Genomic DNA, 25207 nt, shown 5'->3' on the forward strand with positions numbered 1-25207 from the left:
GTTTTTATTCTCTTCTCATCCAATGCCGACAAATAGCAACGGTACGCTTTCCGCCAATAGAGTCCATAATCTTCACAGTAGCTGTGACATTAGACTCAGATAGCTTATCGATTAATTGTATTAACAGTTCACGCTTCGATGTTAAATCATTAGATGTTTACCCCGAATTAGTTATATTCCTTCTTATGCCATTCTACGTGATAAATAACACAGCACAAGAAAGTATCTTCAATGCCGAGTATTAACTGTTGACGCTAATTGATAGCGGTTCCATCGTCTTTTTCACAAAACTATAGAGTTAAATCAAATTTGAATAGGGAATTTATAAAATTTCAAGCCACTTCGCAGCTTTACTATTAAATTATGTTTTTTTGAAAAGCGAAGATTTGTCGTAAACTGGTTTCCCTGTCTTTCAGAGCCTTCGAATATCTGAACATTCTATTACATTTCACTGTCATCGGCTTCATTCAATAACACTTGATGAGTCTATTTTTGTGGGATTCGGACGAAAATTATAACCCACCATTGTGATAGCACAATGTATTTGATCATTCTGACGTAACAATATGCTTGAAACGGAAAAGCGCTTCTCTTTTATAATTACATTAAGTGTGTGTGCTGAGTAAATTTGACCTTTTCGGGGTATTCGGGAAACTGGATTATATTCTTTTTAACAATCGTTTTTATTTGTTACCGATGACGGTGTTTTTGTGTATTTTATGCCGAGATAAAGTGCGTAAATCTTCAGGCATTGTTCTCTTGTGTTAATTCTAGAACAGAATTCTAGAAAAGCTAATTTTCTTTTGTGCGTCGAGAACCTTGAGCTGTTAGAAATATAACATTTGATGTAAGATTATTTCTGAATAGTAACGCGATTGGTTTTAGAATTGTAATCGACGTCGAACTTAGTTTGGTGTAAATCCTAGGGATATTTAGACTTTAGAGGTGTACGTTTATTTAACCAAATAATTGCTTCTGGGCAAGTTTAAATACGCAAATATTGTAGAAAGTTTTACTGTTATTTTTATTAGCGCAACTAATTAGCAAAAGTGTGTTACTTGTTTCCGATATTGTAACCAATCAACGTTAACAATGGTTCGTTAATATTTATGGTCTCCCGATTCAATTGTTTCGTCATAATTGGTTTTCTTTGGGCATATTGTCAATGTTTCGGAGGAAAGGTCTGCGATAATTTAATCCCCGTTGACTTGAAATATGGATTTGAATATCTGTATTGTTTCGTTATGGGATAATTAGTTTCCGAAATATGTTGGATGTATTTTTCTCATTCAGTGACGCTGCCTAGGGGGTCCGAATGTCCCTTTTTTAAACTTCTGTTTGCGCCCCTGTTCTCATTGATTTCGATTGAATTGACTCTTAGTTTTTTGCATATTTGTATCATATATCACTGCCTAATGAGTCCCGTCTATGTCCCGGATGAAGATAAATTGTCTGCAGTTGTTGGAACTTGTCATCAAAGACCTCCGGTATTCGATTTATAGATTTTCAACGAGTTAATCTGTCTGTAGCGTCTCATCTGTATTACCTAACGCGCGTCGGCAACATGAAATATGCATTGATTGATATTCGTTTATTTTCACATGTACCCAGGTTGTATTTAGACCATGGCAACTGGTTGACCAAAATGCAGCAGCTCTGTGGTTCCACAAGTTGCCTTTTTCAGAAGCATGTGCCTGACATGCGTTATAGGTAGGCTACCAGCACGAGTTGTGTGGAAAACAGTTGTTGCATCCGCCGAAGCATTTATTCAAAAATCGTAATGCGAACGTGTTTTTCATTTGCCCAGGGTTTTAACTAGAAGTTTAAAGAAATAATTTCTTTTGAAGATTTCATTTATTTATCTAACTGAAGTTAAAAGCCACCAGCGGGTTGAAAATATAAATTGGTAGTTGGACCCAACTTAGGCAGCCTAATTGTATAATCAATTAGTTATTTTATTCTTTCATTTACGTACTGTTTTACTAAAAGCCGTAAAAAAATAAAATATTCTCTATTGAGGATCCTTTTAAAATGCGACCCTATAATTTTAGCCATTATTACGGAATCCGATATCATAATGACTGTATATTTAATCTTGGAGGTTTTTCTCAATGTATAGATTTACGATGAATTTGAGTCTTTTGAAGTTATTTTTTGCCTGATTTCAGTCAGGGGATTTAAACCTGAGGAAAGTGCTGGCATATCTTGAATTCGCGTATAAAGATTTCAGTAGTAAGGATGTACAAACAGTGAGAAGCAAACGAGAAAGCCAGCGTTTGAAATGTCTATTCAAGACTTGTTTTTAGCGCCCTAGCGATGCTTCCCCGTCACATTTGAGAGTAATCAAAAAATCGCAGTACGTGTTGTTTGGTCATAAAATTAATCAAAAAAAATCTTTTGACATATTGCCATCACTAATGTCACTGAATTAAATAATTTCATGGCTAGCTGGGGAAACTAGCGAAGTTGAATGATGTGCTTGGCAGACTAAATTGTTATCTGGCTTTCTAACTTTTCGGTCGGAAATATATGCTAACAATATAGGCATCATAGAAAACTAAAAATCAAAATGCGGACTTCACTGATTATATCAATAATGGGCATTCACAGTCATTTTTTAATATGTTGCATCGCTTATATCTAAGGTATTTGTTCGTGCTTTTAAACGGAAGTAATTTACATTATATGACTCGTTCCCCGCACAAATTTGCGTGCTATGCATTTGTGTTGTAGTCATAAATAAATGAGACTGTCATGCGTCCAAATTAAGCTTGGCGAATATGTAAAATCGCTATACATTTGATTCTATGTTGAACCGTATTTGTATAACCGGAAAGAATAGCGAGACGGCAACGTTTATTACGCCATATAACAGCTTTTACCATAAGATGCTGTCGCTTAGGTAGGTCATCGTTTCAGGCACTGCATCAGGACGATTCGATCTTAAACGAGGGCTAGACCGCAAGCGATGAGCGATCTGAGTGGATAGGAAGCATTTCAAATTGAAATAGCATATATGTGTTAAAATTTACAAATGTCCACCGTTCTAGGACAGTTCTAAAACGCGTCTTAATCTAACAAATTAGTTCCGATTGCGTGGCTTTTACTGAGCGTTACAGGGATAGTAAAGTTTTGTTGTCAGATTTCAATCCTAATGCTATTTTTCAATCACCTATCTACCTAGGGCTTATTTATATTTATAATTTATATTCAAACCAATGTGGTTTAGTTTTGCGTCGTCCACTTATAGTCAACAGCGGTGTATTTTCGCTTATGCGGTAATTGATTATATTAAGTGATTTAGCGTTGCCATTTATCGGTAAATCAATAAAATCCTCGCGAAAAAAACTTTAGGCTTTAAAATATGGTCTAAAAAGATATTATTGACAAATTTATTAATTCGTTGTGCGACCAAATTTTCACCTTTTACATCTGTATAAATCGCCGGATGAGAACAGAACGGGCCTAAGTCACAAATTTGAGTTTTGAGAAAAACGCGAAACACAATTTTGAATTTAATCATTTTTGAATTTCTAGACACTTATTAAAGACCTGAGTTCTGGTTATTTTAATGTGGGCGGCGAGAATATCTTTTTATCATTATTTTTTTTTATCCTATTGCATATAAATGTCCATACAGGTTGAAGTTTTGTTGCAAAACTTCCGATTCTCGTTTGACTTTTTCAACTCCTGTATTTCTGAAATATTTATGAAGTCTGGTGAGTATTTAGCTCGGATGGAACCAGTGTTTGCTTAGCTATAGGGGATCATATGATCTATTATTCATAACTTTTTTCGTCGCCTATGCTTCCCAAGTGCAGTTGGAGCCAGTCCTTTTAGGATTGGTAGCAACAGTAGCTTTGGAGCGATCGTTGGGCCTGGCTAGGAAAAAAAATGTGAAAATTCGCAAATAGCTTTTGAATCTGAGCGTATTATTACGTATTAAAGGAGTATAGGCGCGAGTACTTGTAGAAACAATAGCTTTTGAGCGTCTTTGGCTTGACTTAGGAAAATGAAAATAGAAAATTTGAAAAGTGTTACTGGATCTTAGCGTATTATTACCAAAATGGCGACGTTAAATACAGTGAATATAGTGATTTGAGATTGTGGTATACAGAAAGTTTTGATAATTGAAAATTTAGGTATTTGATTCATGGTCCTACACGCAGGATCAGCAGCTAAGCTAACACACAAAACATAAGGAGTGCAGCTGCCCTAATAATCAAACCTACTGGGTGGGTACTGGATGTAGGTAGCTCAATAGCCATCCACGGCGGAGACCATTCGAATGGAGATTAACATCACATAATATGCATTTCCATTATTTGACTGCATTTCAAGTGTTACAAAGAGACAGATTTTTGATAAATCATCTCCGATAAATCGATTCTACTCCAAATTTAACAAAATTCCAATTTATATCTGGTTTAGAAATTTTACACCCCGTGTTCTATAGAATTCCTTTGTGAAGACATGTGACATTGTTTATTTATTATTTTACGACCTTGGTGTCCTTTACATTCATTTGGCCATTTAACCTAACTAACCCTGCCAGTTTTAGTCTTTGCATGCATTCAGGAAGTCAGAAAAGAGCGGGTTTCTTCAGTTCGATGACCGAAAGTAAACCTTTCACGGCCGTGTGATGAATTTCAGCCTTTAAAATCGATACTTATTATAGGTTATCGATCGATCGCTGCCGTGTGGCGTTTTGAAGGCGGGTTTATTGTAAATTAATTTTCGGTGCGAATTTTTCGTTGCTCGATTTGGCTAAAATTATTGTAGAATAGGAAATTGATTCCGCACTTGTGTATTGTGTCTATTTTAAATAAATGCCCGCTGAACATCGCTGACTCAAATGCCGTCTATGGGTCGACTCATTTTTTGCAAATTTGATTACTGTATGCGGAAGTGTGCTTTTTGTAGCCTACAGCACCTCTTCGTGGAAATTCCGCTTTACGTGATTGGTCCTAAATTTTGTCACAGGCTGTGCACCGTATGGTTTTACTATGAATTTAGTGTTGTTTTATTATGCCTTTTTTCTTTGTCCGAGTTGAATTATTTTGACTATATTTTACAATGTTGATCAAGTATTTGTTTCGGCCATTTGGAAACGCTGAACTTGAAGGGCCTACTTTTTCTCGTCAATTTGATTATAAATAGCCTTTATCGCTCGGGAATAATTATTGAAAAGTGTTTCGCATGTTTTTTGTTCAAATTGATCACCAGATTAGCAGTGAAAAGTTATTTCTAGTTTCTTATTACGTCACAATCCATTCTTGATTCTCGATTATAAACGTCGTCATTCTGATTGAAATTTTCATGTAATATATACTAATACAGAACGAAATTTTCGTTGTATTTATAGTGCGTTAGCAATGCAGAAAAGTATTCAAGTTATCAATATGTTATAAAATGTTGCATATCGCGACTAGATGAGCGCATTTCATAACTGAAAATCGATGTTTCGACTCTTTCCCATTAAATTCACGGCTTCACCCATCCGCATATTTCGGAAGTCCCTAACTATAAGAAAAAATAAATTATATATTCAACGTTCAAGTGTTATTTAGTTACCTAGTGTTAGTCACAGGCCGCACTACCGCTTATAGACAGGTTAAGCAGTTTATGATGTGTGCGTAAATGAGTATATAATGATATTTAAAAGAATATAATACCACTGCACATACAAAGCTAAATATCTCCCCGGTTGAGACCAATATTCTAATTTATAACGATGCTATTCTCAGCAATATTTTTCAAAAGATATCGGAAAATATATCGAATTTATGAAAAAAATATAGTTTATTATCGAATTTAATTTCGTTAGTCTATAAAAAATGGACTCTCGGGCTACGTTACCCGAGAAATCGACGGCTATTCCCACGGTAACCGTGACGTCATTTGGAGACGCATCGGAAGAAGAGGTGCGAATTGAGGAAACTATTCGAGAGAATGGAAAAGAAAAAGGCAGCGATTGGAAGTTCGATCGAAAACAACAAAATAGACCATCGCATTTAGACATAAGCGGTTTCCCAGATGCAGGCACGAATAGTAAAGCTTTACCGGTGATTACAAAAGCCGTTAGCTGCCCTGTAACTCCTGTCGATGACACTATGGAAGATGATACCGGGCTTCAGTTAAAAGTAACCAGGCACAAGTCAGATACCCTACTTACTAGTCACGTGCTTTTGAGCCCTGGGTCCTGCGCAACTGATTATGAAAGCGATGCTGGATCATCAAGTTTACCAGTTACTGATTTCGAAGACAATAGTTTTATAAGAGATTCAAAAATTAAAGTATTGATCAATCGTGATCGGGCAGATTCAGATACAGCGATTACATCAACTCCGAAAAAGGGTAAAAAAGCGTTAAAAAGCATTCGAAGTAGTTTTCGTGGTAAGGTTACCCCTTCCTCTCCTACAAAATCAATGCAAAAGAAATCATTGGATGGAGAAAGCAAGAAAACCGCTGTCGAAGAGCTTGCAATAGCCAGCTTGAGAATGGAGACTGAAGCTCAGAATGATTTTAACACAAAAACAGAAAATAAAGAAAATGAAAAACGAAAAAGAAAAACTAAATCAAGAAAATCCAAATCATTTTCAAGAATGGCACAAAAATTTTCTGACAGACAGGTATATTATATTATTAAGAGATTTATAAGTAAGTAAAATGACCGGCATGAAGTGTATGAACATATCTGAATATCATCCAAATTTCCATGCTTGACTATATATCTTTGTACTAATACTAGCTTGTTGGTTATTGTGCTCTTGATCTCTAAAATCGCTGAACTGATAGTTCCGTGGTGGAGTAAGGATTAACTGACTGTCCTATGTTATTGTTTAGCTGGAATGGGTAACTTACATCAGAATACAAGCTTACATTGCGTCAAGTTTATTTGGACATCAGTTCATTATATGAAATAAAAAACACATGCATAACATGTTGTGTCTAGTACATGAAAAGACACACATAACATGGCAACACACACATAACATAACATGTTGCGTCTAGTACATAAAGTATATTTTAGTTTAGTTAGAGAAAAAACACTCATAATAGCTGAAATTCGGCCCAGTTTGCTTGAATATTGTTGGATGCATAAAATAAAAAGAATACTGTATTCTGGGATATTTTGTGGGGTTAGTATTTTCAGAAAGAACACTCATATATATCATATATCCTCACATATACCGTAATCCAAGTTTGAAACAAAAAAAGTTGCCAAACTGAGGGGTTGGCGTATACGCGGGATTAACTACTTATCCTTCTTCTATGTTATTGTGCCAGTGAATCTGTATGCATATAATGCAAGGATGCTGTAGCAAGAATCGCTTTATGACAATGATGTTTGTCATTTCCATTAATTCTCTTCTGCAACCATTTGCTGTGATTTGAAGGGTCGGCATATATGCGAATTTTTATGAGTTCACTGTTTCAGGGCTGATGCGACGATATACAGTAAATATCGTATACATATTTTCTTTCCCTGTTTATTTTTGTTAGAATCATTGATTCTTTCTCAAAAGGTCAACTGCAGATGCATTGATTTTACTCTATGGTTTGTAAATGAAGCTTTCTTTAAGGCTCTTAAGTATTGATTTATTAATAGCATATGTGGGGATTTAGACACTGACAGTTTGATTTTTTTGAGCTCTGCATGAGACCTGCTTTGTGGTGGACTATATGATTGATCCACACTTGGCATGGTATTTCAATTGATTGGCAGTACGTATGTATCAGTATGTGTAGCTGCCATAAAAATCAAACTCATTTTCAAATATGTCAGATCTATAGGCTATAGCCTTCTATTGGTGAGCTATATACAGAGGGCAATATATTGCTCTTGTTGGTCAGCATTTTTTAATATATATTCTTTATTACTTTTTAATTACTGCGAAACTGAGGAAGTGACATCACATGGGATTTCCGTGTTAGGACGTATCACAACATGGTGTTATCTAGTATACATGAATATTCAAAATGAGATTATTCTGAACAGTGCTTTAGTGCATTCTAAAAATTTATTTTATCATTGTTTCATAATTTCACAAATCATACTCTTATGGCTTATATGGTTAGAGTATTCAACTGTGGTACTTTCTTTTTTAAGTCCCATTGACAAGAAAACAAACAAACTGTTAAATGGATTAGGAATAACACACTACTTTTATATTTTTGTATCTCTGTAAAACCTTTTCTTGATTTTATATCTTGTCAGAAACAACTCATTATATAAAATAATACTTGTTAATAAATTTTTTTAATGTAGTTGGAACATACTCTTAACAATCTTAGGAATTAGTCACTGTGTGGTCATATTATTGTTGAGTTTGTTTTCATATGATATATTTTTGTAATGAATCATAATGGAATATATAATGTTAAAACACAAAATATTATAGGTAACATGATTTCCCAATTTTTATAAATCCATGTCGATTTTAGGTGGTTGCTAAATCAAGTCCAAAATTGCATCATATTAGGAAACAAATATCTGAAGTAGGTAAAACATGCTTGGTCGAATGAGGGCTCCTATCAATGATTACCGTATATTCTTTTTGCTGAAATATTTTGTGTCCAATTAAATTGCCTCACATCAAATTATTTAATTTGTTTAAAGTTCTATTTTCTTCAATTTGGACAGACGTTGCCGTTGGCGAAAAGAGTCTTATTTCAATTTCGCATTTTACATGCCTCAATTTACTGAATCTTTTAAGGGAAGTTTTGCTGAATTGATCAGTTTATTTATGAGCTGTTGGGCATATAAGTGCACTTATCTCTGCCTATTGATCGAATTTATTGAATAGCATTTTTGAAGGATATGAAGTGTGAGGATAGAAATTAGGCCCCTATTCGACCAAGCATATACTGTGTTTTAAATGATTCTGGTTTTTGGAAGAGTAACATTAGGCTTTTTTCACATACCGTATTTAAAAACTTGGTATATATAGATTATGGTACGTTTGACTTTTATTGTTTTGATAAGTATGCATATCTGGTAGCCCAAATTTTAAGCAAAATAGTAGTTTAACATTTTTGTGTGACATATATCTAAGAAAACAATTAATTCTTTGCTGTTTGACATCTGAAGATAATATTAACATTAGAACTTAGACTTTATTTTGTGAAGTTTAACTTTTTGACAAAGAGTTTTTGTGTGGATATTTGTGTGATGACTAGTATATTGAATTGTAGGATATTGCCAGATTACTTATGAGTAGGAAATTTTTCAATTCGTCCTCTGGTCGCATTCATATCAGTCTGTTTAGTCGGAAATTCCTGATATGCAAAATTTTCTTCTGTTCATACCACCGTGAAGAATTGAGCTAAGTAAATGAATAAAAATTTCGGAATGAGTTGTTTAATAACAGTGCTATTGGATCAGTAACCAGACTGTATTCGATCAAATTCTTTTCAATATCAGCTAAATGTTTTACAAAACACTGTATGAGAGGAGGAAGAACATGATGGTAGGATTAGGATTTACATATTTATCCCGGGGAGAGGAAATCCGATAAGACTGCTTAATCATATGGCGAGCCATGGCCTTCTCCCGGTTATCATCCATGTTGGGTATGGGATTACTTTGCATTGCATGACCCTTTTGCACTTGCAATTGATTATAATGTTCACAAAATGAAATGAGAGAACTGCCATACTGATCAATTTTCACTACTGTCTGCCTCTTTTGAACAATTAAATCAATCTTTTTATTATATATTGAAAATTGGTTTTGAGAAGTTTTGTTTTTATACCACTCCTTTTGTAACAATTGGCCAATTAGTTCTGAAGACAGATATTTTGTGATTTTGTGGGTGGTCACAGATAGTTGGTTATATTTTTGACATTTCTTGATTTCAAGACTAAAAGATATCAAAAATTAACACTAGTTTCGGTGGGTGGTCACTGGTCAAACATAGTATAATAATGGATAACGTCATAGTCCTGACCTGATGTATTATATGAATCTTTCACATCAAAGATTATGATATTTCATTAGATTTTCCTATCTTAATTAAAATGAATATCCATATATATAACCATCATGGTTAAAATTTTAATTGTGATGTAAGAATGTTAACAGATGAACACACATTAGTTGTTTATGGCTTTCAAGATTCTACACCTAGATGCAAATGAAGTACAATCCAATACTTTTCATGACAAATCCTATATGATTCTGATATTTTGATTTGATACATTGAATTTATTTTATGCACGCTTATTTGCTTTCCTAAGCAAAGATGAAAATGAAATTTAATATTGTCAAATACTAGAGGCTTGAAAATATGAAATGAAATATAATTTGGCTGAATACACGAAATCCAAGATTAGAAATAAGTTCCATTCTAAACCAATATAACTCTGAATGCGCTATGTATCATCGTTTTTAACAAATTTGCGTAATTGTATGATTTAGTTAAGTGAATCATTTTTTTAAATTTAAATGATATAATGATGGTTGTGTTGCGGTGTCAGTTTCCTGTACGTTTTTATGATTTGCTATTCAACATCTAGATTTGAATATGAATAACCTAACTAATCATAGCTATGAGTGCCATATTTCAGAGATTACATTTGTTTGTGTTTGGTAACAGGAGAGGAATTGAAAAATGAATAATTAAAATGGTATTTTAATCTCTGAAATATGGAACATATTTACACTCTTATGAAAACTGAGCGAAACTTCTTGTACTAAATTTCTGATGTGCATAAGTAGACTTCATTTGTCAAGTAGCTAATTCATATACAAGGGAATTTGTTTTAATATTCGTAGATAGACTAAGATAGTTGAGAATTGTGAATATGATTTTGACCAATTAGAAACATTGGTGCAATATATTTACTACACTACAACGTCAACAAGTTTTTGCATTCATTTTAATTTAATGATTGTAAATAATACAACATCATGAAGGTTATTTTGTCTTTTTTTTAAATACTGAAGTATAATTCTATCATGAATGTATAAATTTTCTAATCTTGCTTCTGATTGAGTGCTTGCAACCTTACTCTAAGCAGATTTTTCTTCAAAACAATGGATGTGCATTCTCCTCAAAAATATATTTTTTTTTTAAATGTTAAATTTTTTTTTTCAGGTGCTGAGTCCTTCATACAAACAGAAAAATGAAGCTTTCCATAAATTCTTCAAAGATCTACCCTCAAGTGAAAGATTACTTGTTGGTATGTTCACTTTATAATAATAAACTAGATACAAAATTTCAAGAACCTTTCAAATCAGAAATTTTCAGGCCAGCGTCATTTTGAATTGTAGTATTTGTATAATGATAAACGACTTACAAAACATCATGCATGAACCCTTCAAGGTAGAACTTTGGAAGTTGAATTGTTTCGAATTATGACATCACATGCTTTCCATTTGATTATATCTTACTTTACTCTATATTTACAATTTGGCTTACTTGGAACTTGCTTGACACCTTCATGACACAATCATATAAAAAAGTTTTCACGTTGCTCTTTCTTAAATTGAATGTCTGTTTTATATTGTTGGTCATTCAACATTTCTCCTCACGTCTTATAATGTTGTTTCATATCTCCAAGCTCTTCACTGATTTGAATTCTGTGTATAGTTGTTCACTTTGAATGTCAATGAAGTGATAAGTGAGAAGATAAAAGTCATACAACCTGTATGTAATTGCCATTTGTTTATATTTCAGATTATACCTGTGCAATGGTAAAAGACATTTTAGTTCAAGGAAGACTGTACGTTTCACAAAACTATCTTTGTTTTCACTCGAATATTTTGAAATGGCAAACTGCTGTGAGTATACTTTCATTATAGAAGATATTCTCTATTGTTGACCGCTTTATTTTAATCTTTTTAGTCAATCTTTCCTCTATTTTGGCAAAAAATAATGGACTTTTTCAATTGGGTTTCTGCAAGACTATCTGCTTATCCCATTTCTATGCTTTTGTGACGATGGATCCATATGCATATAATGCAACGATGCTGCGGCACACTAACACAAATATATTTTCGTATCGTTTTCTTTGATAAATATATTTGTTTTAATGTGCAAGAAAGACTCTTGAATCACATTTTATAAGCACTTTCTATGTTATGTTTCAGACACCTTACTAGGTGCAATTGACCTATCAATTGCAATAGACGTGCCTTTTCAGGATTTTCTTTTATGCTTTATCGAATATTCTGCTTGTCAAAATACCAGTGATAATAACAAGTCATATGCAAAATGTGTTTGTGATGTAAAATATGACCTGCAAAAGCAGAGTACTTCATAACATTGTGGTTGTTGTGGTCCATGATGGTTATGAAAGGAATGATATTCCATCTCCGAATTTTTAATTAGTTTTTGTTATTTACAATCTTCAACACTGGGAATTTGTTTAGTTGATTAGACAAGGGGTCTCGAAGGGTATATGGAATAAGTACTTGTTCTCTTGGGAATATTGTTATTTCATATATGGTTAAAATGAACTGTTAGGAATTGCTCTTTAGGATTTCTGAATTGTTGACATCAACCATACATACGAGTGCAGTTATGTATGTTTAAACATTGGCGATATATGAGCTTATATTTTGTCCCATAGTTGATGTTTTCTTTGCTTAATGTGGAGGGTTCTGTTATCACTGCGGCCATTTTCGGTTTCCATCTACGGGTGTATAGCCTATAGGTGTGACCTAAGTCATTGAGATTAATCAACAGTAAACATGATGAATCAATAGATTGGTCATATTAAGAAAAGTTTCGAATGGGTTTACTATATCTTGGTTGCACTGAAATTATTTAAGTTTGTTTACTGCTCAAAATGGTTTTGCTCATTTAAATGATTAAATTATAATAATAAGTGTTAATATTGTATTCTAGAACAGTGATTACCAACCTTTTATGGCTTGTAGTCCCTTTCGGAATGCTGTTAGCACGCATGCCGCCCCCGTGTTCTTCATTCCTATGATATTTATAGTATGAGATTATGGAGAATATGGAATTTCAAGCTCATCATTGTGGCTCCCCCCAACTTCTCTGTGGCCCACTTGCGGGTTCTCATAGGTGCTGGTTGGGAACCGCTGATTTAGAAACTCATTCAGTCCTGCATCGTATTTGTACCTATCGTTTTTATTATTAAATTGTTATGTGTTGATTTGCAATACATTATCATTTAATTTTAATGATTTTTCAAGTTTATTTCAACCTTCATTTTTTTCCAAGGTCACTGTAAAACTTGTTGATATCGACCAAATGACGAAAGAAAAAACAGTTAAAGTCATTCCGAATGCAATACAGTTTTTAATGAAAGACAAAACAAAAACAACGTTTACAAGCTTCACTGCAAGAGATAGAGCCTATCTACTGACTTTCAGATTGTGGCAGAATGCTTTGCTGGACAAGGTATGAAAATAAATGCATAATAAAGTGTGCATTAGGCCAAATTTGTTAAGTGTGCAAAATTCTAAAATGAATCTATAAAATGTGACTATATTATACAACTAACCAAAATAAAAAAGATCTTTCGAAGTTCGAATTTTTGTTCATACAAACGGGCTTTTTTGGGGACTTTGTATCCCATATATCCTGTTTACTAGCTATGTTTTTGATAGGACTTGATTTTTTTTAGGGCCACAATGCAAAAGATTATATCATTATACATATTGCTTACATTTACATCACTTTATCAATATTGTGATGTTCATCATTTTGAAGTACTAATATGTAGCCACATCCAAGACATTTTGTGATACAACAACTTTACGATCTTTTTTCAAACATTTTCCAATTTACATTTATCATTCAGCCGATGACTGCTCATGAATTATGGACTCAAATTCACAGTAACTACGGAGAAGAACTTGGGTTATGTAGCTCAGATGATGATTACGTCAGACCTGAGAACATGCCCCCCAGAAAACACCAGAGTTTCGGTAAGTTGGTTTGTAAATGTAGCTGATATCATTCGCTCTGAAATCTTTCGAGTGAAGTTTTTGCAAGAATCAGCTCCTCTAGGGGGCACATATCAGTACAAGCAAAGTCTTCATTGGGTACCATTTATGATGGCTATATTAATTAAAAAGTAAAGTGGTTTTCATTTGTTTATTTCTTTGACAGTTTGATAGTAATTTTTTTGCTTGTATGTTGGCTTTTCTAAATAAATGGGGAGCATAAAATAACCAATGAAAACACACACGTTGAATGCAAATCTGGGATTTTTCATAGAAGAGCAGGGTGTCACAGTTTAGTATATTCTTGAGAGGGGCCGTAGATCATAATAGTTTAAAAGCCTTCTTCCTAGTGCCCCGCATCATTTCCACAATCATTCCCAATTGGTTCTATCATCTATTTAACATAATATACCATATTAATTTCAATAAATTTTGAATAAAACATTATTACTTTTTATTTTCATAATTCAATCCATATTATATAAGACAATAATATTGCTCTTTAAACTCAATTTATGAAATTTTCTATTTAAATTCAATTTGAAGTAAATCTTATGATTTCAGATAATGCAAGTATTTGCAACCACATACTATGAATAAAAATTTGTTCACGCATTTGGCTGTTTTAAGGACTATTCCTTGGAATCGATTGTTTCAAAGCGAAACTTGAAAAAGGAATTCCTTTGATTTATTGCATAATATTCATATAATTTTTGTGTGTGTTTGGGAGGATAATTTTCTTTTAGTATTCCTTTAGTATCATTGTTGTGAAAGTCATTGTGTTTAGTTCTAGCAGAACCTATTCCCGTGATCAAGTAATTTGATTTAAAATGGAGAATTAACTATTGTAGTCTGCATAACAGCATAATATTTAAATTGTTCTTTTGTTTTGAAGTCAATTTGATGACATTTAGTATTGTAGTTCTAAAAACATTGTTAAGTTCTAGTGAAACTGATTCTCTAATATGATATGTTTATAATCTAATCGAAAATATTTGTGATGCATTCACTGTAAAACTATTTGTCTTGTTTCAACCAGTATTTCTGAAGTCCAGTTAATTAAGCGGTCTCTAACCTTATTGACACATTCCTCTCTTGGCCTCTTTTAAGCTCCTCATTCCTCTCCCATTACTCAAAAAAATAATATTCAATCTTTAACGGAACGTTTTCTCACGATATGTGCAACTTGTACTTCCATTAGTCCATAATATATGCATATAAATATACATATATGCTAATACTGAATAAGCAAATGATATTAGCAATAAACTTCGAGTTATTCAAATCTACAAATATTTTTTCAAATTTCTATCATAGACATATTCGATATTCCTGATTATGAATATATTTTCTAAATTCGTTGTAAAAAAGTTATTCTCTTTTCACAATTCTGAATGTTAGCTCAGATGAAGTTTGTTCACATTATATAATTGTCTCTAAGTATGAGATTCTGCTAAACATTCACGATATTTTTCTAGATGTTTGACTCAAATTATCCATTTTTTTATAAGGTGAGGGAGACGGCGGAACAACAACAAAATTGAAACGAAAAAAGAAATTGGTGAGTGATTTATACATTGACTGGAAAGATAGTATATAGGAGTACATGGGACACAAAACAATATTTGACACCCGAACTATGAGTGGTAGAGTTGAGATTGAGACATTCGATCTTCATGTTGCATCTCCGAATGCCTCATATAATAATATCACAATTTAATTAAAGTGTTTGTATTTAGTTATAGATAAATTATGCTGAAAAAGTTCAATCATAGTTCATAACTTGTTACACCTGACTCCGTGTTTGAATAATTCATTTCCATAATATTACTTTTTCAAATATTCTAAATTTATTCATTCGCTAGAAAACGAAGTATCAAATTTTATGGAGATAAATGATAAATTATAATTATTAATCTGCCAAAATGAATAAATTTTACAGAAAAAAATGTTCCTAAATAAAATTCATTCCAGTTGAGCTGCATTCTTCCTTTTTGTGGACTGTAGAACTATTTTCAAATCTGCGGTAATCTGAGAGTTTTCAAAATATTTTGTTCTTCACCTTGTAGCTGGTAAAACTTTAGGCAACCAAGAGATATCGCCCCCTCCGGTATAACGATCCAGTATAGATGATATATATTGTATTAAAAACAAAATTATTCCATTTTCAGACAAATTCAACCCAAACTCCACATGATGATGAATATGAGAAATTAAGTCGTCGTAGAAGTACAAAATCAACTAAGAGTTCTCCAAGTACCGGACATTCATCCCAGGAAAGCAATCCGCAGTTTCAACAAGAATCGGATTCATATGATAAGTCAATTCATGTAAGATTTTGCTATTTTTTAGTCGTTAAATAAGATTTGTGTTGGATTGATAAAGGATGGTTCGATTTCAGCCCAATATGTTCTCTCCGGAGACAGTATATGACGCAAAAAAATTTATAATTATTTTTTTTTGCGACGTTTAATTACGCTTTTCGTTCGAACACGGCTCTATACAACAGCCACTAACAGTATTATTATTGTGTGATGTATCTGTCATATTTCGGTAATGTTACTGAACAGCTTCTGAAGTGTTTATATATAATTAGCCTTAGCCTATAAAAAGTAATAATTCTACAGAATAATAAATGCGCTAGATCATAATCTAACTTCAGGAAAACAATACAACTCATTCAAAAAGCGAATAATAATTTTATTGGGCATACTATTTAAAAAGTTAGTTTTATTGACATACAAAAATTGACAATTCCACAGAATAATATATGTATAAATAAGCTGGATCGTAACTTATTGAGACAAAATAAGACATAACTCACTCAAAAAGAGACATTTTTCTCGGCCACAATATTTACTAAGACGGTGTGAAAAACTTGGTTTATAATATACCATAGCACTTTTCTCTTATGTAACTTTATCTTATTACTTTGAAACTTCCTAAGAATATGCCTTAGGCTACTAACTATACTGACAAATAGGGTTGGCTTAAGTTTTATGCTAAACTTATCTAGACTGTGTTTCCTCGGACATAGACAATTTTAAAAAATTACTAGAGAACTCTCTGCATGTCAAATTCCTTAGACATTGTACTAAATTGTGTGCATTCGATTAGTAAATTTCACTCCCATAAGTAAAAGTTTCATCATGCTTATATATTCTCTTTCTTCCTGGCCTCTATATGAATTCAATATCAATGGATTTAAAAGTTTTTAATCGAATATATAATACGAGAATATCGGCCGTAGACCGAAAACTTAACGATCGAAAGCTTGAAACCGGAACTAGATTTTTTTTTTCTTGAAAATTTTATACTTTTTCATAAAAAAAAAATTCAGATAATCTTTCTTTAGTGTTGTTTAGTCTGTTTTGAAAATTCAGCATTATTGCAACATATTAAATGTAAAAATTGTAATTTCCAGAGTTCTCAATGTTCCCATGACGATGTGTCTATTGCTGATGATGTCATTCAAGACGAGGAAGGAGTAGAGGATGTGGACGGAGATGAATCTCCTCTCATTATGAAAGATTCTAGAAGCAGGAAAATGGAAGAACAAGCAGTTGATGAAGAGAATGATGGTAAGAGGCCAATGATGTTACTTGTAATTTGCAATTTAAGAGTCTTGCTGCATACTAACACAAATATATTATTGTAACGTTTCGTCTGACCAAAATCAATGTATAATTTTAGACTGCTTATCTAAGAATGTCTAATTTTGGTCAGACGAAACGTTACAGCAATATATTTGTGTTAGTGCGCAGCAGGACTCTTGAATTGCATTTTTTGATATTTTTATTCCTGTTACAGTATCCTTGCATTATACGTCTAGTCTATTAAGTCTATTAGCTCCATAAAATTGAGCTAATTGAAAATTTTTGAGAGTAATTTAGAGTTTTAGAATTCTATGACCTGACTTTTTGACTTCGGATATTAAAACTTTTTTGTTGCTTTTATGTACTCTGTATGACTTTCCGACTCCATATGTTGGTTATTTTATATCTCTGTTAGCAGGCTTTTGATACATGGGCTTATAGTAGTGTCTATCCTGTTATATCTAGCCAATCTAATCTTTATTCTTTTTACAAAAGTGGTTATATCAGTTATTTTCTAACGAATTTATCACAATACCTTGCATGTGCAAAATCTACCAATGTTTTCTTTCTCTCCAGAACCTGCGGACTTTACTCTACCTGATTGCAATAAAGTATCATTGAACTCTGTGTATGAGACGTCAGCTCGTGACATGTACCGAATCATATTCGGAGAAGAAAACGAATGTGCTTTCTGGAAAGATACTCTCGTTAACAAGGGGACTACCCGTAAGTTTTCTATTGGTATTTAGAATGTTTGTTGTGCTGATGAAATTCAAATTGGTGCTTATTTATTAAAGTGTTTTTGTAGGAAACCAGATACTCAAAATACCACTAAATTCAAATTTATGAATAATTTCACAGTGGTAAATATGGCATATTATATGTATTTATATTGAGATATTTAAAATTGAGAAACTATTCCGATATTATAATAGACAAATGTAATTAATATCGAATTTCAATTGAAATATGTTTGAGTAATATATATATATCAGTAATACTTTGTTGCATAAACCATTCTATGTTGTTGTCATCCAAAACTGAAGCTGTCATTGTGGTGATACTCAAACAAATTTCTTGAATTGGGTCATAAAGCTAGAGTATTAACTATTTTTAGTTGCTGAATATTCTCTCTTATCTCATACTTTGTTTTATTCTTGCTTCATATGAAATTTTGTTGCTCACTTTATTATTTTATTTCTAGAAATTGACTTTGGAAGATGGACCGATGATGATGAGGTGAAAGGTCAAAAGATAAGACATCTAAGTTATACATTGCGACTCGATAATCCAATCGGACCAAAAACATCACACTGTAAAGAAAAACAGGTAAATGGACTTTCAGAAATTAATACTGTTATGCATAGGGCTTGGTCTTTATTCACCTTCATATATCATACACAAATAACAATTGTAGCTGAAATACAATTCAGTAGTTTGTTTTTATTCTGGTTACATCTTTAAACTAAAAACTTTCACACAAGAATTACGTTTTGGGCTACTTTTATTGGCCCATTAGTAACTGCAATCAAGAATCTGGTGACAGTCAAATTAAGGTTGATTGTCAAACACTATGCACATCTTCATGTAGCACGGTGTTCCAATGTTTCAAACTCTTCGGATCGAATTAAGTATGATAAACAATGTTCGGCGTCCAACATCTTCTTTATGTGAGGGGTGGTTAGCTTATATATATATAGGTAAAAAATTAGGGCTCTTCCATGGCATCTAGCAAGGCTTGTGATGTTGAGAACTCTACAAAATTGAAATATAAATGGGAGTGGTTAACTTATACTGTGGATGAGAGTCATGTCCTTTCACATCTCTACAATTTTTTTTGTTGTTTTGTGATGCATAAACAATTGCTACTCTCTCGACTGAAGCTAATCTTCGATATTCTCTCTTCTAGATTCTATATCCGTCCACTGTTGAAGGCAAATCATATGGTATCGACTGTGTTGTACAGAACTATGGAATTCCTTATGCTGATTACTTTTATACTTGCATGAGATATTGTATTAGGAAAGTTACAAGAGATACATGTGAAGTCAGGTAATAATAACATCTTTGTTTATAAGTAAAGTTGTTTTTCAAGAAAATCAGTTTAGGTGCTTTTCATCGATAACCTATTATTTGATTCTGGTTCTTAGTTCTGTCATACAGGGTGTTAAGAAAGTAACGCAAAAATTTTCGTCTTTGCAATTGCAGATAGTGTTTTGCGTCCAATTGTCACCAATTTTTTTTGTTTTAGGCTTCTCAGAAACAGGGAAAATGCTTTCTATGGCCTTGTCTTGATAGACTAAGTGTTCTATACTGGGTTTAAATTGTTCACATTTTCAAGCTGTAACAACTATAGTTATGCTGGTAAATTATAATCGAGTTAGTTAGTGAAAATCAGCAGCATATATAACGGATAAATATTGTCAGAAGAGATCTTTGTTAAGAATAGTTTGTCAAATAACTTGTATTTCTGTTTAAATTCAACTTTTTTATTTTTTGAATTCCAGGGTAACATCTGAACTACGTTACAAGAAGACTCCATGGGGACTTGTCAAAAATTTCATTGAGAAAAATGTGGCAAGTGGATTGACGCAAAATTTTAGGAAATTAGGTAAGATATCATTGGACCCAAGATTTTTATAAAATGCTTTTCATTATTTTATAAAGTTTTGAACAAGGTTGTTCACTAACATTAACTTTGAAGGTATGATGCAACCAGGTTTAGAATAACATAACAATGTAGATGTTGCATGTTTAATATAAGGTGTCCATAAAGTCTTAACATTTTTTAAAATTGCAAAGGGAAAGAATTGTTTTGGTCCGCACAGATGTATTAATTAAATGAAGTAAATATATTTAAACAATTAGTGATTAAAAAATAACAAACCTGGTTGAGATATATTGAGAACTGACTTATAACAAAATTGAAATTGTAAAGGGAATTAATGGACAGACACCTTGTATATTAATTCAAACTTCGTGCCCTCTGCATCACTCAGGTTTTGATGAATTGTGTTCACGTTTTCTATAGTAGGGCCCTGATCAGGAAGAAGTTGTAAATCACCCCCAAAATGACTCTCTTTGAATTGGTAAAGCTTTACCTATCAATTATGAGAAAATGTGTGAAAGAGTGTCTACGTCAAAGACCTAGCTGTGAAGACTATTCAGTTTGCTCTAACGGAGTATAGTGTGAAAATAATTGAAAAAAAAACTCAAACTCGTGCCAGAAAACATTTCTATTACAACTTGTTCTAAATTTCTCATATTTTGTTGTTCTTCACAGCTTATCAACTGAAAGACCAAGTTGATTATGAGAAATCACAACCCCAGACAGAAGACAAAAATAGGAAAAACAGTGAGTGAACAATTTTGTGAAAAAGATTGAATTTGTTGTAAGGCAGTTCAAACAAAAAAACAATAGTTTATCACTTAACGAAACTAATTCATTATTCAGTACTTGCTATTTATTCGTATTTGCTGATGTGTGATCATGTACTCATGTAATGAATTCCCAGTGTTATACACAGTACCGGTCCATCTCCAAAATGGAGTTCATTTGGAACATATTCTGGAGAGATAACTTTTGTGTAAAGTGTCCTTGATTTCTGAAATGTTAATCATACACAAACAGAAGTCCGTCTTCCATTCATGAATATTTTTGGAATCATTACCGGTGTTTCTTGACTTGGTCATGCATTTCGTATAGTGCAATACATGAATATTCCTATTGGTATCTTGTTTTCTTCCTTCTTCGAATCCGAATGTGTCAGTTGCCACAAGAATGAAGTGTTAAATTAATTTTTTTTTATTCCTGTAGAAGTAAAAGTTATGGTTATTTTTTGTTAACTCTGTAATAACCTTCATGTATGAGTTGAAGACATTCTAATCATTATTTCAACAGGTAATCTCCGAAGACGGAAACGAAGATCTGAAACTGGCAATGATACAAAGACTAAAGGGAGCAGATGTAAGTGTGTTTTCATAGGCTTCTTTTAGTGTAGTGGTTCCCAGCCGTAGGCCATGGCCCCCAAAGGGGGACATAGAACATTTGGGTTGGGGGTGGATGACGGAAGCGCTACTATCCGCAAAACTGATTTTACTTTTCACTCCACAAGGAAAACTTCCTGTTCTTTCTACTTTTATTGCTAGATTAGGTTATTTCACGAATGTTTTCATTTGTTGAGCATGAATTGTTTTGCCATAATGAGATTTGGAATTATGAAATCAACACACTATTAATACCACTGGAATGATAAACAGTGGCCATGAGTGCTAGAAGCCACCAGTCATAAAATGTTGGGAACCACTGTTTTAGTGTATTAGAGACATAGCTGCCTCACAAGATTCGAATAATTTTCATCCATTTGAAATTAAAATCAACTTTCAGTATATGTTTTATGTATTATAATACCATCTCTAACTATTATTATGTGACTAATGATTTGTTCATGCCATCATGCGTAACGATATTTTTGAACCTCCTTCATACCAATGCTTAGGTTGAAGTGGAAAAGTAGCGAAATTTTTGTTTTTATGCACTTTTATTCAATAACATGTACATTTGCCAGTAACCCTGGCCTCCCCCTCGCAGGGTGGCATTTGTTGAGAAACATGATCATTCATTTTATCAAACTTATTTTTTTACCACCTATTTTTAGCTTCCTCCAGTTTATCTAATGAAAATGGCAGGGTTCAAAGTTCACTGCAAAATAGATCTGATGTTAACAATAACAAAGGAAGGTGAGTGAAGAATTTTAATGTTAATTTGAGCTAATCCTAATGGTAGCTTGTACTTTTGCTCAGAATGATTTTCGATATATGAGTGAATGTACAAAACGTTGCTTTGAGCGAAACATTCAAAAATGCTCCATTGATCTTGTTTGGTGACCGTACATTTGAACCCATGTGTATATTCGCAGGTTCAATCTATATGCGGGTGTTAAAACCCATGGGTTAGGGTTAGCATGGGTTTAAATATCCGTAAAACAACAAAAACTTCCATAGGTTCAATAGTATGCAGGTGCAATCGTCGTGGGTTCAAATGTAATGGAACCATCTTGTTTATGTTAAAGTTATATAACTTCATGAAATGTGACTTTATCATTAAACAATACTGTATGAGGTGGCTCAACAGTCGAGCGTTTGACTTAACTGTCAAAGATAAATAAAGCACAACCGGTGTATAGCAAAACGATATAATTTGCCGACGTTTCGAATTTCTATTCAGAAAAATTTCATCAGGGCGAGAATTTTTCTGAATAGAAATTCGAAACGTCGGCAAATTATATCGTTTTGCTATACACCGGTTGTGCTTTATATATCTTTGACATGAATATACCTGGTGGCAATCATGCGCTGTTTGACTTAACTGTGTTAACATCGCAGATACACACAGGGTTCAAATTTCATGCACTCAATCTCATTCAGGGTGTATTAAGCTTAATCCAAAGATTAACTTCTTAAATATCCTAAGATAGCGGTTGAGACTTGCACAGGGCATTGTTTGGAGGAAAAGGCATGAAAGATTTTAATATAAAAATGATTTTTTCAGTCTCACACCGTCTCGGGACTCAACTTCTGCAGTTCCATCCCTGCACATACCAAATGGATACATTCCGTCTTCTCGTTCTTATGAACCGGAGAGTCCGCGACTTCATTTTTTTGGGCAAGGAGGAAAATTTATCATCGGTGCTATTTTATTTATGTAAGTTGATTTTATAAATTCTTTGCTTTGGCCCATAGGGAAAAGCACTCTTTAAAGCCCAAATTTCAGATCATGAATTTTCCATTAATTTTAGCGTATAATGCTTTGTGTGAATAGAAGCTCTATAGTGTTTGAATTTGTAAAACCAACAGTGATTGATTCCTAGTACATTGTACAACTATGGGCGCTCCAGAAGTGTGTGTACCAATATGGAAGTCACTAAATTTGTTCACCTTTTACATCAAGTTGTGTAAAGGTACTGAAACCTATGGGCACGGGGCATATTCACTTGGCTAACATAGACAGCTCTCGAACTCGTAATAGAACTAATATAAGGAAATCGGAATAAAGTTATGGCCTAACCCTAACCTGGTACACATACTGATTCTCCACTTTTTTGAGTATGTTGGAATTGGAAGGAATACTCTTTAACAAAAACTCGATTTTTTTTCCAGATTTATTCTGCTAGTATACAGTAACTACAGCATGTATCAAAGACTTACAACCTTGGAACAAGTAACAGCCGCAGCAGCAACTGCTGATGGTGTGGACCCTTCTGTTACTGCTGCTTTATTAGATAGGTGGGTTTGATGGTACTTTACGGTTCACCAGTTTAAGATTGTTGTACTTAGATATGTGTTGGTTGGAGCAGTGGTTCCCAGCCTTTCTTTTATGTGACCTAGGGCATTGTGACATCATAGGCATAGATATTAAATTGGACTCTGGTATAGGCTTTGCAATGCGAAGGGATCGGAATTACGTGCACATACCAGATTAACTAATTTAAAAAAAATTTTCGCGGCCCGCACACAATTCAAAATTGGCAATACTTCGCAGATCGCACAATATTTCTTTGTGAGCCACATTTGGCCCGCGGGCTCGCAGGTTGCACACCCCTGATTTACATCATTAGAGAAGTCTAAAATCCTGGCGTTAGGAATTCATAAATACTTCTTGAACTCTAGACATCGAGAAGCTTGGAAATATGACTCAATATCAAGAAAATACATTTTAAACTCACAGCTGCACAACACTATTCCTTAGTGTGCTGTATATAATTCAATTCAGATCTCTGTATAATTTACTTTAACATATTCACAGACCTGGCGTTCCCATATCTAGCAATCCTGAAATGATGTCGACATATTTGCAAGCTATTGACAAACGGTTACGAAGATTAGAAGACTCCATGGTGAAATTCGCGGAGACTTCTGGTTCGAAATGGGAAAAAATGGAGAGAGATTGGGCGGCACTACAGAAGATGGTGGGTACTTCATGGATTAAGTTTTTAATCAGTGGTTTAAAAAACATTTTAAGCCGCGCCTCCTATTTAGAAATTGTCAAGTCTTGCACCCCACCTCAAAAATAACTAGCTAACAACAAGCTACAAATATCAGATAGTAATACGAAAGTATGTTTCACTCAAAAAAAATAAATATGTTGGAAATATGTGGATGGAACGTAAATAATGAAACAAATAAAAAGTTGTAAAAACAGGCAAAATTCTCTGAACAATGAATAAATATTGAGAACCACTGTTTTTAATAGTTCTCATAAATTAGACGAATCAAAGCATATGTGTTCGTTTGTATATTATTGCTGATTGATTATATATGCTTGTTGTATGTTGACTTGTTTGTCTATTTTCCCTGACAATGATTTAATTAATATTTGAATTTTCAATAATATTCATAGATTTGAAAAGTAATTTTGGAAAAACAAGGTATATTTGTATGTATGAAAAAGGGGTGTTCATAAAGTCTTAAAATTTTTGAAAATTGCAAAGGGAATTTATCGATATCATAATATATTGTTCTGGCGATCACAGATGTATTAAATGAAGTTAAAATACCTGAGCAATTACTGATTAAAAAACAACAAACCTGGTTAAGATATATTGAGAACTGACTTCATAACAAAATTGAAACTGTAAAGGGACTTTATTTATACATTGAAGTAGATAATAACATGAGGAATGAT

General features: G+C 33.2%; 1 protein-coding gene across 6 annotated transcripts in view; it reads left to right on the top strand.

Annotated features, from left to right (window-relative positions):
* The window catches only part of LOC120335843 (protein Aster-A-like), an 85776-nt gene that overhangs the window by 57130 nt on the left and 3439 nt on the right, over window positions 1-25207 (top strand). For all 6 annotated transcript variants that reach the window (XM_039403455.2, XM_039403454.2, XM_039403456.2 and 3 more), the window contains 17 exons: window positions 11103-11187; window positions 11685-11788; window positions 13200-13379; window positions 13783-13909; window positions 15439-15488; window positions 16099-16257; window positions 17352-17508; window positions 18100-18249; window positions 18728-18852; window positions 19433-19575; window positions 20031-20134; window positions 20807-20878; window positions 21425-21490; window positions 22182-22263; window positions 23075-23227; window positions 23683-23808; window positions 24329-24491. In XM_039403455.2, the coding sequence (XP_039259389.2) occupies window positions 11103-11187; window positions 11685-11788; window positions 13200-13379; window positions 13783-13909; window positions 15439-15488; window positions 16099-16257; window positions 17352-17508; window positions 18100-18249; window positions 18728-18852; window positions 19433-19575; window positions 20031-20134; window positions 20807-20878; window positions 21425-21490; window positions 22182-22263; window positions 23075-23227; window positions 23683-23808; window positions 24329-24491 (2046 nt within the window). The remainder of the gene's footprint in view (window positions 1-11102; window positions 11188-11684; window positions 11789-13199; window positions 13380-13782; window positions 13910-15438; window positions 15489-16098; window positions 16258-17351; window positions 17509-18099; window positions 18250-18727; window positions 18853-19432; window positions 19576-20030; window positions 20135-20806; window positions 20879-21424; window positions 21491-22181; window positions 22264-23074; window positions 23228-23682; window positions 23809-24328; window positions 24492-25207) is intronic.

This window comes from Styela clava, chromosome 2, assembly GCF_964204865.1.
Source record: "Styela clava chromosome 2, kaStyClav1.hap1.2, whole genome shotgun sequence".
Classification (NCBI taxonomy): Eukaryota; Metazoa; Chordata; class Ascidiacea; order Stolidobranchia; family Styelidae; genus Styela; species Styela clava.